The sequence below is a fragment of the Ictalurus punctatus genome, chromosome 1 (assembly GCF_001660625.3).
Source record: "Ictalurus punctatus breed USDA103 chromosome 1, Coco_2.0, whole genome shotgun sequence".
In the NCBI taxonomy this organism is placed as follows: domain Eukaryota; kingdom Metazoa; phylum Chordata; class Actinopteri; order Siluriformes; family Ictaluridae; genus Ictalurus; species Ictalurus punctatus.
The window spans coordinates 16,248,598-16,263,131 of NC_030416.2; the positions used below are offsets into that span (position 1 = coordinate 16,248,598).

General features: G+C 40.0%; 1 protein-coding gene across 3 annotated transcripts in view; it reads right to left on the reverse strand.

Annotated features, from left to right (window-relative positions):
• The window catches only part of bcan (brevican), a 29,821-nt gene that overhangs the window by 8,529 nt on the left and 6,758 nt on the right, over positions 1-14,534 (reverse strand). For all 3 annotated transcript variants that reach the window (XR_008396773.1, XM_017472818.3, XM_017472792.3), the window contains exons 2-11: positions 10,559-10,641; positions 9,761-10,141; positions 7,868-8,042; positions 7,594-7,721; positions 7,223-7,516; positions 6,233-7,081; positions 5,031-6,053; positions 4,386-4,493; positions 4,091-4,249; positions 2,216-2,298 (exon numbers count right to left, since the gene is read on the reverse strand). Coding sequence is in view for 2 of the 3 variants with exons in the window: in XM_017472792.3 (XP_017328281.3) it covers positions 2,216-2,298; positions 4,091-4,249; positions 4,386-4,493; positions 5,031-6,053; positions 6,233-7,081; positions 7,223-7,516; positions 7,594-7,721; positions 7,868-8,042; positions 9,761-10,141; positions 10,559-10,641 (3,283 nt within the window). In the remaining variant the exon portion in view is untranslated. The remainder of the gene's footprint in view (positions 1-2,215; positions 2,299-4,090; positions 4,250-4,385; positions 4,494-5,030; positions 6,054-6,232; positions 7,082-7,222; positions 7,517-7,593; positions 7,722-7,867; positions 8,043-9,760; positions 10,142-10,558; positions 10,642-14,534) is intronic.

Sequence of the window (14,534 nt, forward strand, 5' to 3'; positions counted from 1 at the left end):
AACTGTCATGGTTATGCCAAAATCCGCACTGAACGACATTACCCATCAACCCCAGCATATCACATGACCCCATCATATGTCCTAATCACGCTCACCTGTGCCTACTCTCACCCTCATTAGCACCTTTATTTATGTTGTAGCCTTTGAGCACCTCACTATCAAGCTTCTGTTGTTGTCTTTGTACATTTGTGTAATCTTGTGTTCCACAGCCATACCCCTCGTCTGTCAGTTTGCATTTGTTCCAGTGTTTATGTCCCTAGTTCATGTTTCACTGCTTTAGGTTTTAAATTTTTTTTTTTTTTACTAATAAATCTGCACTTGCATCCGCTGCCTCTTCAATTACATGACGGAAAGCTTGACCTAAAAGATGGATGCAGTAGATTTTTTTGCTGCCCAGGAAGCCCTCCTAGAGAGGAATCTCCTGGTGTGGGAGCAACAAGGGAAGGTAAGTTGTGTCAGAGCCACTCAGGAGTTGCTTGACACACAACCCCTCAAAAAATTTTTTTGAGGAGGGGGCTACTGACCCAACTAAAACCATCTCCCATCCTCCCTGTCCCTCTTCGAACATCACTCTGCCTCCTTGCTCTGCTGAGGTCGTCGCTCTGCTTCCTTGCTCTGCTGAGGACGTCGCTCTGTAGCCTTGCTCCATTGAGGACGCCCCCCAGCCCCTTGGCCAGACAGCGGACGCCATTATGGGCATCACTCTGTCTCCCTTCCTCTGGCTTCGTGGATGACGGCACTCCCCCTACTCAGGCTTCGCGGAGGACGCCCCCCCCCCCCCCACACACACACACTCTGGCTTCGCGGAGGACGCTTTTGTTGTGTAAGAGTAGCCACCGCCCTGAAAATCTATACCAGGTTTTGCTTGTTACCTTGCAGTGACAGACACTTTTTGCTCTCGTCAAGCTTGGCTACAGGAAAACAGTTTCAGCAATCTCTAGCTACTCGACTCTGACCCCTGAGCTTATTACAACGAAAGTTAATTTTTTTATGGAATTATGTTTCTAAACAGTGTTTAATGTATTCACTTGGAGACTGTCCAACACAGAAATCCTCGGAGCCAGGCAGCCAGTGTGAAGTAAAATTTGAGATTAGGAAAAAGTGGGGGGGCAAAACCTAGATTTTGAAATGTCCCCCCATGTATAATGGCTCCTACGCCCATGGATTAAGAACACTAATTTAAGAAAGCATGTTAAAAACTAAGACAGTGAAGGTATGTATAAAATGAAGAATGTCTGAGTCAATCTGTGGGAGAATAATATGTGACATCCTTTTTAATTTGTGTTCCTGGCCCAAAGCAAACAATTCTCCACGAGTTGCTATCTAGCCCAGATTTTCAGGAAACCATTTTACCAGCATGCTGCTAACACATTTTTGAAAGCTTTTTGTGAGTGTTCTGAAGTCAATGTCAAAGGCTTCATTGAATGCTTTTGTATGCGATTCATAGCCTTAATCTGTGTTGAGCTGTTTTGCAAGTTTATATTTTTCCTGCATTTGACCTTTCAATGTGACCTTGGCTATCGGCTTATATGTTAATTGTTGACTATATGACAAACAGTGAGCACCCACTGATATTGTACATGCTTGAAGACTTGAAAGTAGTGCTTAGGATGCCAAAGAAGTTTACTAAACACTTTAGGTGAAAAGGGTGTTCCTTACATACAGACTGAACAGCCCTGCAAAGCCTGTTGCCACAACAGAGCACCAGAGGTACCAGAGGTAAAGGACAATATCCAGTAAAGTCAGTTTACTCTCCTACAACTGAGCTAGAAGTGCATTATTTATTTATTTATTTATATGCATATTTTTTATGTGATGAAGTCAAGAGCTATATAACGTCTGCTAGGGTACACTGAAGCTTTATTTAATTATTCTCTCTTTATTTATTACCATTCTCTTTGCACTGATGTATACAGTATATCTGTGTATTATAAAAACACTGTCTGTTTTTCCTGTTTTGGAAACAGTACAATATAAAGAGAAAGAAGATAGAAGAAACAAAAGTCTAAATATATAAACTGCTACAAAACCGGATGTGGGTTTTAATCCAATTTTGTAATCTCTAACACTTTCAGAGAGGAAAACGGACTATAGAAATAGCAGTTAACAAGCACCTTTCCCAGAACATCACACTGCAATTAGCAGAGAAGTCTGTAAGCTGCACCAGTGGGTTACCATTACAATTCCGTAACAGTTTGAGCCATACAAAGCTTACCAGCGGGTTTCCATCGGACCAGCGGAAGTCACCCTCAATGGTCCTGTCATTGAGACCAGTCCACTGGTACTCCTTATACTTATCTGTGGAAGAAAGCCTGGATGTGAGTCACATAGCAAATGCCTGATTATCATCATGCTTTTCAGGCCTAAAGACAATACTGCATCTAACTCTGGCTTCAAAGGACCTTTTAGGAATCATCAAGCGCCAGTGGTTTCTTGCAGACAGAATGGATGGTTTGGGGTGTTTGTGCATTACTGGATACTTCCAACAATTTTTGTGACTGCTGTCTGGACCAATTCAACCATCCACCATCTTATATACATTCAGTTCCATAAGCTTAATATAAAATATAGTAAAAGCAAATTGATGTTTTATGTCACTAATACAGTGCTGTGAAAAAGTATTTGATTTCTTCAGATTTTTGTGTATATCTTATAACAAATTGTTTCAGAAATTAAAACAAAATCTAAGATAACACAAAGGTAATCTGAGTAAACACAAAATACAGTTTTTAAATGATAATGTTATTTACTGAAGCAAAAAGGTTATCCAATACCAACTGGACCTGTGTGAAAATGTATTTGCCCCATAGTTACTAATTCCCCAAATCTATGGAACTGCATTCATAATGGGGTTCAGCTGGATTAGACACAACCAGGCCTGAGTACTGCAAACCCTGTTCAATCAAATCAACACTTAAATAGAACTTTTTCAACAGCATGAAGTTGGTTAAAAGGTCTTAACCAGTAAGATGCTATGCCAAAGTTGAAAGAAATTCCAGAAATTATGAGAAAGAAGGTGATTTAAATACATTAGTCTGGGAAGGTTACAAAGCTATTTCAAAGGCTCTGGGATGCCAAAGAACCACAGTGAGAGCCATTATCTCCAAATACTCAGCACAGTAGTGAACTTTCCCACAAGAGGCCGACCTTCCAAATTTCATCCAAGAGCACAGCATCTACTCATCCAGCAAATCATAAAAGAGCCAAGGACAACATCAAAGGAGCTACAGGCCTCTACTGCATCAATAAAATTTCATGACTCCACTATCAGAAAGACATGGGTCAAAAATGGCATCCATGGAAGAGTGGTGAGGTGAAAACCACTGCTAAACCAGAAGAACATTAATGCTCTTCCACATTTTGCCAAAACAGACCTTGATGATCCTCAAACCTTTTGGGAGAATGTTCTGTGGACTGATGAGTCGAAAGTGGAACTGTTTGAAAGACCTGTTACATCTGGCATAAACCAAACACAGAACTCCACAAAAAGATCATTATACCTACGGTCAAGCATGGTGGTGGAAGTGTGATGGTGAGGGGATGCTTTGCTGCTTCAGGGCCTGGGCAACTTGCAGTAATTGAGGGAAACATGAATTCTCCTCTCTAAGAGAAAATCCTTAATGAGAATCCGATTTTCAGTCCTTAAGTTGAACCTCAAACGCAACTGGATTATGCAGCAAGACAATGATCCAAAGCATAGGAGTAAATCCTAGTCCTAGAAGTAAGGGAAAGACTGATGTCCAGTTATCAGAAATGTTTGATTGCAGTTATTGCTGCTAAAGCTGGCACAACCAGAATGTAAGTTTAATGGGGCAATTAGTTTTTCCACATTGGTGATAGGTGTTGGACAACTTTTTTTTTTTGCTTCAATAAAAAAAACTTATACATAAATAAAAACTGTATTGTGTGTTTACTCAGGTTTCCTTTATTTTATGTTGTATTTTGTTTGAAGATCTAAAACTATTTAGTATGAGATATACACAAAAACAGAAGAAAATAATTTTCACAGCACTGTATCTAATAATAGGAACAACCATATGAATTGTCCATAAGGTACAGTAAGCATTTCTTTAAGTCAGTTTAGACCTACGGTTGATGAAATATTGCTCTTCAGGTGACATAACAGAGACCAGGTGACCGCCACACATCCGACAGTGCTGCTCTGCCACCTCCCAGCTCTGACGTTTTGAGAAGTGCTTATAACAGTTGCCCTGGAACTTTTCCCAGCCTGGCTCACACTGCTCCAGATCTAAGAAGGGCAATTAAATCAGCATTCACAGTGATGATCTTATCAATATTCTACATCTTAGGATGCGGTCTGAATTTCAGAGATTTTTGCAGTACAAGTCTAACCATTTAAAAAAAAATTATCATACATAACTCACCAGTTTGGCAGAATTCTCCCCCATAGGTTGGCAGACACAGGCATCTGACACTAGTACCGATGTCTACGCAGGTGCCTCCATTAGCACATGGATTCTCCAAACAGTCATCTAAAAATACACAGTTCCAATTTTTAAACTGAATAGTTATGCTCAGTATGACAGCAGAATTAATGTTAGTACAGAACTAGTTTGGTTTAAAATGTGTATATAGTGTGCAGTTAAAGACAGGCTGAAAGTAGAGCTAAGTGTTGGTTTGTCCACTAGGTGGAACCATTATATAGTTGGTGAAAATGTGAACAAAACTGTTAGGATTTGTGACAAAAGTGATGTATGTTTTGAAAAAAGAAAATGTCTCAATCCCCACAGCTATTAATACTCTGTTATGTGTTTTTTTGTCTTCCTTTCCACAAGGAGTTACAGAGGTTATTATAATTAACTCAAGAAACAATTTCAGGAAGAGGAAAATGCTAATGGAATTTTTATTAAGCATCTAGATGAAGCTTTCAGTGATTTAGACAGCAAATATTTTGTGTAACCTAGAAGATGGATGGATGGATGGATAGTGTATGTTGTGAAAGTAAACTAAAAGTACTAAGCTACATATTAAATTATAGAAGGAAAAATCCTTGATTCTAATTCTAATACCTGATCTGCCTGTTCTGTCCAGCACTCTCTCTGTTAGTCTGGGAGGTGGTGTTGTATGGTGTGTTGGGGTTGTCAGTTCTTCCTCTTCCTTGCTGTTTGGAGATTCTGTGGTGGGAATCAGGTCCTGATCTTCACGTTCCTGGTCATTGGTTGCCACGGAGGAGGTCAGACTCTGGGTCTCTTCAGGGTTCTCAGTGGTAGGAGCTGCAGTAGAGTCTGACTCGGCTGAGAAGTCAGGATCATCTGTGATTACTGGAGTGTCACTGCTGAGCTCCACATCTGCCCGGAACTCCTGTGGTGGGGTGGGAGGGGTCATAGGGTCCCAAATTGGTGTCAGGGTCATGTCTGGGATCAGTGTAACCGCCACAGCAAAATGAGTGGTGCTGGGAACATTTTCAGTATCATTAACCTCTGTTATGTTCAGCAGGTATGTGGAGTTGAAGGGTATGATGGGAGTGGCATTGAGATAGGAGAGATCTGAGACTAAAGATCCCATTCCAGAAGAGTTGTCTGTTCCTGATGAGTTATCTTCATGGCCAGTGCTGTCTTTGCTTGACATTGTCTTGGTCTCAGTCAGTGGTGTTGCTGGCATGGGATGGAGGACAGGTGCATTTTCCACCCTCTCCTGCTCAAACTGCTTCACCTCCTCCTTTATGATGCTGATGCCAGATGGAGTACTGATCTCTGGAACAGTAATGTCCAACTCCTGAGGGGAACTAGCCTCCACAACTAATGCATTTGGGGAAATTGATGTGCCCAACAGGTGAGGCGCCGGTGCAGTCAGAAGAGTCAACAGTAGCACATTCTCATCATCACCAGAACCATCAATGGGTTCTGTTTGTTTCTCTGAAAAATGTACAGGTATCGCAGTCACACCTGACTCATGATCACCATCATTATCAGCTGAACCAAGAGACACTACTAGGGATTCAGCTGCTGAAGTATGTCCTGTTTCTTGCTCCACTTGAGCTACAGTACTGGAAGTGACTGTTGCAACAGTCTGCTCATGACTTTGCTCAAAACCTGTGAAGTAGCATTAAAAACAGTTGCAATCATTGAGTCATTTAAAGGAATTATTGTGACATTGTTAACATGAAACAAAGCATACAAAAACGTTAGTTTTACTCACAATTGCCAAGTCACTGATATTTTACTCAAATGGAAAAAGGATGAAATGCATTATTTTTTAAATTTCCACTTACTCATTGTTGGTTGACTTATATCTTCCAGCAAAGAACTCTCTGTGGTGACTTCAGATGATGAACGTTCATACGAATCATCTTGTCTCACTGTGACATTGGGGCCAATCTTCTCAGTGAATGCTGTAGTCAATTCATTTCCTGAGCCCTCAGTAATTTCTGAAGAAGTGGTCTGAGTTCTGAAGTCCAGACTGACATCTGATTCCAATGCCACAGTGAAGTTACCTGCTTGTTCTTCTATTACAGTGGAATGCTCATCCACATGGCTTTCACCTTGATTGTCAAGGATGGTCTCAGGCATGGATTCAGATACTCCATTCTCCGTAAACTCATATAATGGCTCCATGTTGTCAGTTGTTGTGTTTGGTTTACTCTCTGCAAATATGTTGTATTCCACTTGCTCACCCAGCTCCAGGTTGATGTCTGGCATTAACTGATCGTGTGTCTTCACTTCTGAATTGACTGTACTATTCTCTTTATCTTGGTCTTCTGCTGACTTTGGTTGAGTCCAGCTGGGTTCCAGGTGTATCTTTGGCACTGCCTCAGAATCAATGGGCTTGATGAGCACTTCTTGCCAGGAGCTCTGAGTCGGCTCAGGTTTCTGTCCATATATTGCTGGAGTGGTGAGGATAATTCTGCTAGCAATGGTTGTATGAACTTTATCAAATGGGGATGGTGTAGGGTCATGCTCCTCTGTCTTAACTGTGTGTTTACTGGAGAATGAGAAAATCTCAACAGCCCCTTGAGCCTCACTTTCTGTCTTCTGAGTCACATGACCTAGACTGAACTCTTCCTCTGTGTCAGCTAAGGTCACAATGTCCTGGCCAATGTCTGTCTGAGAACTAAGGACCGCTGTGAAAATATAAACAAAAAGAACACTGAAATTCAGATACTATATAATAGAAATGAGCAGTATTTGCAATTGCTCCTAAAAATATTAAAATTAATAATAACAAACTGCTAACAATATTAAAATGAAGGCATATTTGTTACCTCTGAAGCAGTAGGCATCATAGCGAGTGTGAGGCTCAGGAAAGCCTGTCTGATTGCTGTAACGATAGACTGTCTTAACGCCAGGTTCAGACCCCCCACACCGCTCTCGGGGGTTTACAATAGGATAGCGTACACTACCATCAGCTAGCCAACCTGGGCTACAGTGATCAAGACCATCATTCCATGCAGCGTATAGCTGGCTTGTACTGGCTAATTGTGCCCCCTGTTGTTCACAATATGCTTTAGCCTCAGCCAGTGTGAATCGCTGTGAGGTAGATCCGTAGAACACTTTGCCTGAAGTAAAAAACAATGGCCTCAAAATAGAAACTAGGCAAAAAAATTTTTTTAAATAACTAAATTGCATTATTTACCATGTATGTTTTCTATGTAGCAATAAACATCATAAAGCTCATCGGCCTCCATCATGCCATAGTTCCGGACCCCTGGCAGGCCATCCATATCTCCAAAACATCCCTCACGAGGCGTATGGATAGGGTATCTGAGTATACACATACAAAAATGCTTTGAGATATTAATATTTTCCACAGAAAAAGAAATGCATTCATGATTAATCATGCTTCTTTCATCACCATGCTAAACAGCAACACAGTTAGGACAAAATTTGTTGTATGGTAATTCATTGACCTGACAGATCCATCTGCTAACCAGCCAGCATCACACTGCTCATAACCACTGTTGTATGCTGCCAGAAGCTGCTCTGGAGTGGCAATCTGAGCTCCAATGTCTTCACATGCATTCTTGGCCTCACCAAAAGAGAATGCGTAGCGATTGGAGGCATGTCGATAGTGAAACACAACGCCTAAGGATATTCAGATATCAAAAGTTGAAAGCAGAGACCGAGCTAATGTGTTCTGAAAATTAATAGTATCAGTTATAACACTAGTTTTAGGCCAAGGATATACAGTGCAGTTTACTAAGTCTGATGAAGTACAGAAGTACAACCCTAATTCTGAAAAAGTTGGGACAGTATGGAAAATGCTAATAAAAACAAAGAGCTTGATTGTGTAAGTGATTTTTAAATGTGTGCTGAGTTGTATTTAATCAAATAACATATAAAGACAAGGTATTTGATGTTTTACAAAATCAACTGTTTATTTTTAAATTGATGCATGCAACACGTTCCAAAAAAGTTGGGACATGGGCAATTTAGGCCTAATAGTGATGAGAAAAGTTGAAATAAGAAGGTGATGTGAAACACGTGAGGCAATCTTCTAATCATAGTATAAGGAGCCTTCAAAAAAGGCCTAGTCCTTCAAGAGCAGGGGTGGGCAATCTTATCCGAAAAGGGCCGGTGTGGGTGCAGGTTTTCATTCCAACCAAGCAGAAGCCACACTTGAATCTATTGAAAGCCAAGATCAGCTGATTAAACAGGTGGAATCAGGTGTCCCTCGGTCTTGGTTGGAATGAAAACCTGCACCTACAACGGCCCTTTCCGGATAAGATTGCCCACCCCTGTTCAAGAGCAAGGATGGGTCGAGGCTCGCCAATCTGCCAACAGATGCATCAGCGAATAATCCAACACTTTGAGAACAACATTCCCCAAAGACAAATCTGTAGGATTTGGGGCATTTTACCTTCTACAGTGCACAATATAATTAAAAGATTCAAAGAATCAGGTCAAATCTCTATGCATAAAGGGCAAGGCCGAAAACCAATTCTGAATGCGTGTGATCTCTGATCCCTCAGACGTCATTGTCTTAAAAACTGTCATGAATCTGTAATGGATATCCTGACATGGGCTCGGGAATACTTTGGTAAACCTTTGTCATGTCAACACCACACCATTCACCGCTGCATCCACAGATGCAAGTTAAGGCTTTACTATGCAAAGAAAAAGCCAGATATCAACATTTCATATAGTTTTTGGACAAAACAGCCATGGTGTTCTCCAGGCCAAAGAGAAGACATTTTGGAGAAACATATGCTGCCATCCAGAGCAGGACAACGCCAAACCACATTCTGCCCGGATTACAAGTGCATAGTTGTGTAAGCAGAGAGTGCGGGTGCTAGCATGGCCTGCTTGCAGTCCTGACCTGACTCTGATTGAGAATGTGTGGCACATTATGAAGCGCAAAATAAGGCAACGAAGGCCACGTACAGTTGCGCAGCTGAAGAAATGCATAATGTATGAATTAGGGAAAATTCCACTTGCTAAACTTAACTAACTGCTGTCCAAAAGGTGATGTTACACAGTGGTAAACTGTTTTTTGTAGTGTGTTGCAGTCATCAAATTTAAAATGAGTGTATATTTTCAAAAATAAATTAAATTCATAAAGTAAAACATCAGATAATGTGTTAATGTGTTTTCAGTATACCACAAGGTGAATTGAATTTTCAAATGACTCTTTTTTTTTTTTTTTAAACAAAAACATTTATTTATTTATTTACTGCATTTTCCCATACTGTCCCAACTTTTGGGGAATTGGGGTTGTACAAAAGCTTTCTACTTGGGCCAACAAGAGTATGAACAACATTCTTTTTAGGTGTTTAAGGTGTAAATTGCCTTAGGATAATTACCTTTCACTTTGATTTGAGCCAGAACATGAGCATCCTCCAGTCCCTGCTGGACCTCACAGCGGTAGAATCCTGTATCATTGTGCCTCAGACTGTCCAGCCGGAGGGTGAGATCAGTTGGAGAGGAGTCATAGTTCGGCAGAGTGGCCCGACCTTTATAAGGCTCACTGATTTTCACCCTCTCCCCTCGTGCTACCAGGATCTCAGTCTCTCGTCCAGAGGAGAGCATGCTCCACTTTACCCGCGGCATGGTGTTCCCAGCAAAGCGGCCCAAGAAGGACAGGGGTGGCAGTGATACATGGCAATGCAGGGTTAAGGATCCTCCCAAAACGGCTGACACTGGAGGGCTGTCGGGGATCATCACTTGCAAGAGCCTGGTTTCATCTGAGGAAATGATGTAACGTGATATATGATAACACAGAAAATGACTAATAAGTCCATTCTTGTCATCACTTCCTCAAAACACCCATTTGATGTAAACAGGTAACAAAAAAAAACTATACACATCCAAGATGAAAATCATAAGTATTGAGAAAACAATTATTTGGTGGACACATCAAAGCTGGAGAAAATCTAGCCAAGTGACTGTAAAAGTATCAGTTGAGCAAATAGGCAGCTGATAAATGACAGTATTCAGCTCTGACCTTGAACTTCTTACTTTGGCACCTACTGTGAGAAGCCTCAACATATATTACAGCCTCTGGAGAGGCAAAGCAGTAAAATAGTAAAATAATGCACCCCCATGCATTATGTATTGAGCCTCATTAATCATAGCCTAGTCAGTATGTGGAGTTGACACACCTGTTCCTGGTACAGGGACAGCAGAGGACAGCAGGACAAAGGGACAGATGGCACACAGCAGCAGAGACAGGAACATCATTGATCTGAGAAAGGAAGAGAGAAGAGCAAAAATAGAGTAAACCATTTTCATAGCAAAAGTAATACCTGCTTATTGTGGATGAAAACAGAAACAAATTTTGCTGAACATATAAAAAATGTAAAGAATAATTAGGTCACTTAAAGAAAACCGAACTTCAAAATAAGATCCACTTTTTCAGACTAAGACAAAGGATGCAAACATTGATTAGTTAAGTTGTCATTTATCAACCTGGATTCTGTTCTAGTTTGCAATAACGTTTTCATTTAAGAAACTGAAGCATGCTTTCACATGCATGTGTCCAGAGTGAGAGAGCAAGAGAGAACAGAGAGCTAAACTAAGTGTGTGTTCTTTGTCCTTTACTGTTGCCAGATTGGAGTAATTCCTAATCTTCATCTCCTTTAGTGCATTTTACACAAATCAAGACGAACTTGTATAATGTAATCATTGTATTGTATGAAATGGAATATTGAACTGTACATAAGTATGCCTAAAAAAAGAAAAACCCAGGGAAACAAACACTTGGATCAAGACATTCATTATAGAAACCTTCTCATAAGGTGTGGTCTTTACAGAAGCAGATTCTGAAAAGTTATCATTTATGTTGGCTCATTTAATGTGTTTAGCTTTACTTTGAAAGCTTTGGTCTCCGGTAATTTTCACATTCACATAAAACTGTTGATCCTGCAGTCGGGGATTACTGGATAATGGACCTGGCAACCTTGTGTGCATTCCAATTGGCATGAACGAGGACTCAGTGGGCTTTTGGCGCTCTTGGGTGTGATCAGAATTCTGATGATGAAACTAGTTATCTGTCCTTAACCTGTTATTTGGCTCAGATGTATATTCTCTTTAAAAAAAATCTATTTCTATTAATACATCAGTTTATCTTGCATCCTTAATATACACATCTAATTTAGTCAGGAGGGACAATTTAAATCTGACATGGGCAGTTGCTACAGAAGACTGGATTAAATAAAGAAAGAAAGGACCATCTGCTAGACAGAGTACACTTGCATTTGTAAAAAGCAAATGAACTGCATGGTTATTCTGTAAAGGGAAGTGCTTGAAAACCAGGTCAGGCATAACTCTGGTGGACATGCAATTTTGTTCAATGTTTTTAAAATTAGTTTTAAATGCATGTAAGATAAACCTGCATAAACAAGGGATTTCAAATATGTAAATTAGCAGATTCAAATCACTGAGGTTTTGTTATTACAATCTATAGATAAATACCAAGGTAAATACTGGGTCATAATTTTAGAACATGCATTGCAACATGTACAGTATGTAAATTCTCAGATTATTACAGTTGTCTACATTTCTATGTATACGAAGAAGATACACTTACAAAAACAGTTCCATCCATTTAGGCTTTACTTAAATTGAAGATGAATATACTGTACAGCATAATTACAACAGTGTATAATAATTATAGTAGCATGTAGTGTAATTATAGAAGTCTAATCTCTACTCTTCAGTCTTTTTTTATGTCTCTTGCAGTCTTGAAGTCTTGTAAACCTTTTTTTTTTTTTTTAATAGAACTAAAATGTCAAATCTGGTTTTATGAAATCACCTAAGCACCCAACATCAAAGACAAAAATCCTTCAATATGATTCTGCTTCCTTTTTTTAACTACAAATCCTTATTGGTAAACTAATAACTTCTGCTTTTAAGAAGTTTAAGTTTAAGAAGCCAGATACAAGGATCTGTATGAAGCTCAAACAAAGCCCCAAGTAACCCACACTCTGTGCATGAAAACCTCAGGACATCATACTGCTCTTTACAAACGATGTGGACAAACCAGGTCATAAGAGTGGGGGTAGACAGCAGGGAGAGAGTGGGTGTCTGAGAGCACTGGAAACTGGCATTAACAAAGTAAAAAAGAGAGAGAAAGTGCTCTTCTAAGCAGAAAAATAACTGGGTGTGTTATAGTCATCCTCACCAGAGTGAATCTTGGACTTAATGCCCAGCTTGGGCTTGGGGGGAAAATTAAAGAGGAAGATGTAATTTTCAGTAGCAGTTACCAGAAAGCCTCAGAGAAAATGAAGGAAAACCAAATGCTGGGAGAGACACACCTAAAGTTACAATCAAGCTGCCAGTGCTCTCCCCATTTATCTCAATTTCAGAAAATGTGTCACTTCCTCCATCTTTTTTTCTCAGTCTGTCTAGCATTTACAAGATTGTCTGGATCTAAATTGTTAATGAGAGCATTGGGGCAGTCAGCTTTGATCTGCAATTCTGTTCCTTGAAAGTCATTCCTCCCCAATGCTCTCAATGCATGGCCTACAGCCATGACCACATTTCCATAAGCCAAGGGAAAAGGAGCCAGACTGCTTGTTCAGAGGGCAAGCGAAGCAAAGCACAGTCCAAAAACCTCAGGAGCATTTAGACAGAATACTGAATGACTTTGGGAAACTGCAAGTCAATGATAGAGGCCAGGATTTCCTAAAGGGTCATATCAGGATGAAGAGGAGGAGAAAGATGAGCAAAGAAATAAATAGGAGGGAGGAGAAGTGTTACAGTGTCATTACATCAGATAATACGTGTATCCCTACACCAGGCCACGAGACAGTTCTCACTGGCCTTATATGCAAAGTTGAATATTATGGCTAGTTCTCTCAATGGAGTGCTATAAAATGCGGCACATGAGTTCTCCACATGCCATTAACACTGTGGAATGAAGCTTTGTCTACTGCTTTGCTAGCATTCTCAATCTCAATCCGTCCATTCCTCACAATACCCTGTCCACCCTTTCTAACCTCACAGCACACAGTCTTACTGAAAATTACTGTTTCAGTAATATAGTCCTTTCTTTTTCTTTCCCCTGAAAGAACAAGAGAATTAGGATATAGTGCTTTACTGAGGTAGACGTGTCCTTTTTTTTGCATTCTAACATATAGACCCAGATTATATGTGCTTTTCTTGATTAGAACTGTCTAAGATTTATGTGACATTCTTCAGCAAAGAAAACGGACTGCATTTATTATCCACAAGGCATGACAAATGGGTTCTAGATTTTGGAGTGTGGCTGTGAGGATTTGTGTCCAATCAGCCTCAAGAGCATTTGTGAGGTCAGTCACTGATGTTGGTTGAGGAGGCCTGGGGTAAAGTCAGCATTCCAATTTATCCCAACGCTGTTCAGTGAAGTTGAAGTCAGGGTTCTGTGCAGGCCACCTGAGTTCCTCTACACCAACCATGGCACACTATATCTTCATGGACCTCACTTTGTGTACAGGGGCATTGTCATGCTGGAACATGTTTGGGCCCCTTAGTTCCAGTGAAGGCAAACTGTAATGCTTCAGCATATAAAGACATTTGTGTGCTTCGAACTTTCTGGCAACAGTTTCGAGAAGACCAACATATGGGTGTAATGGCCAGGTGTCCACAAACTTTTGGCCATATAGTGTATATGGCACACGAGTTTGAGGGACAAATCACATGTTAATTTAAAAACATTAAAATATGAATTAAAACAATAATAAGAGAAAAAATAATAAATGAGGAAAAATGACAATATAAGTTTCAGTTTTCCTATTTATGGAAGGAGGAGCTGACTTGTGTAATGAATCATTATGGCAGTCTTGCATGTCATCAGTCGTATTTGCATCTTTTGTTTTTACCATGAAGGTCTATGAGAGCATCCAGATATTGCTGTGGAGCTTATGATGCATGTGACTAGTTTAGAATACATGTTGATCTGAGACAACTGTGATAGTTATATTGTTCACACAACCCAAGTTACATATATAACTAGCCATATAATAATAATACTAATAAAACTCAGTTTAGTTTAACTCAGTTAGAATGACTGATCTGGATTTGTTTGCCCTTTATAAGGATCCATTGTACTGAAATAAATCTATTGTATCCAAAGTAACTATATGGAAGTGACGCAAA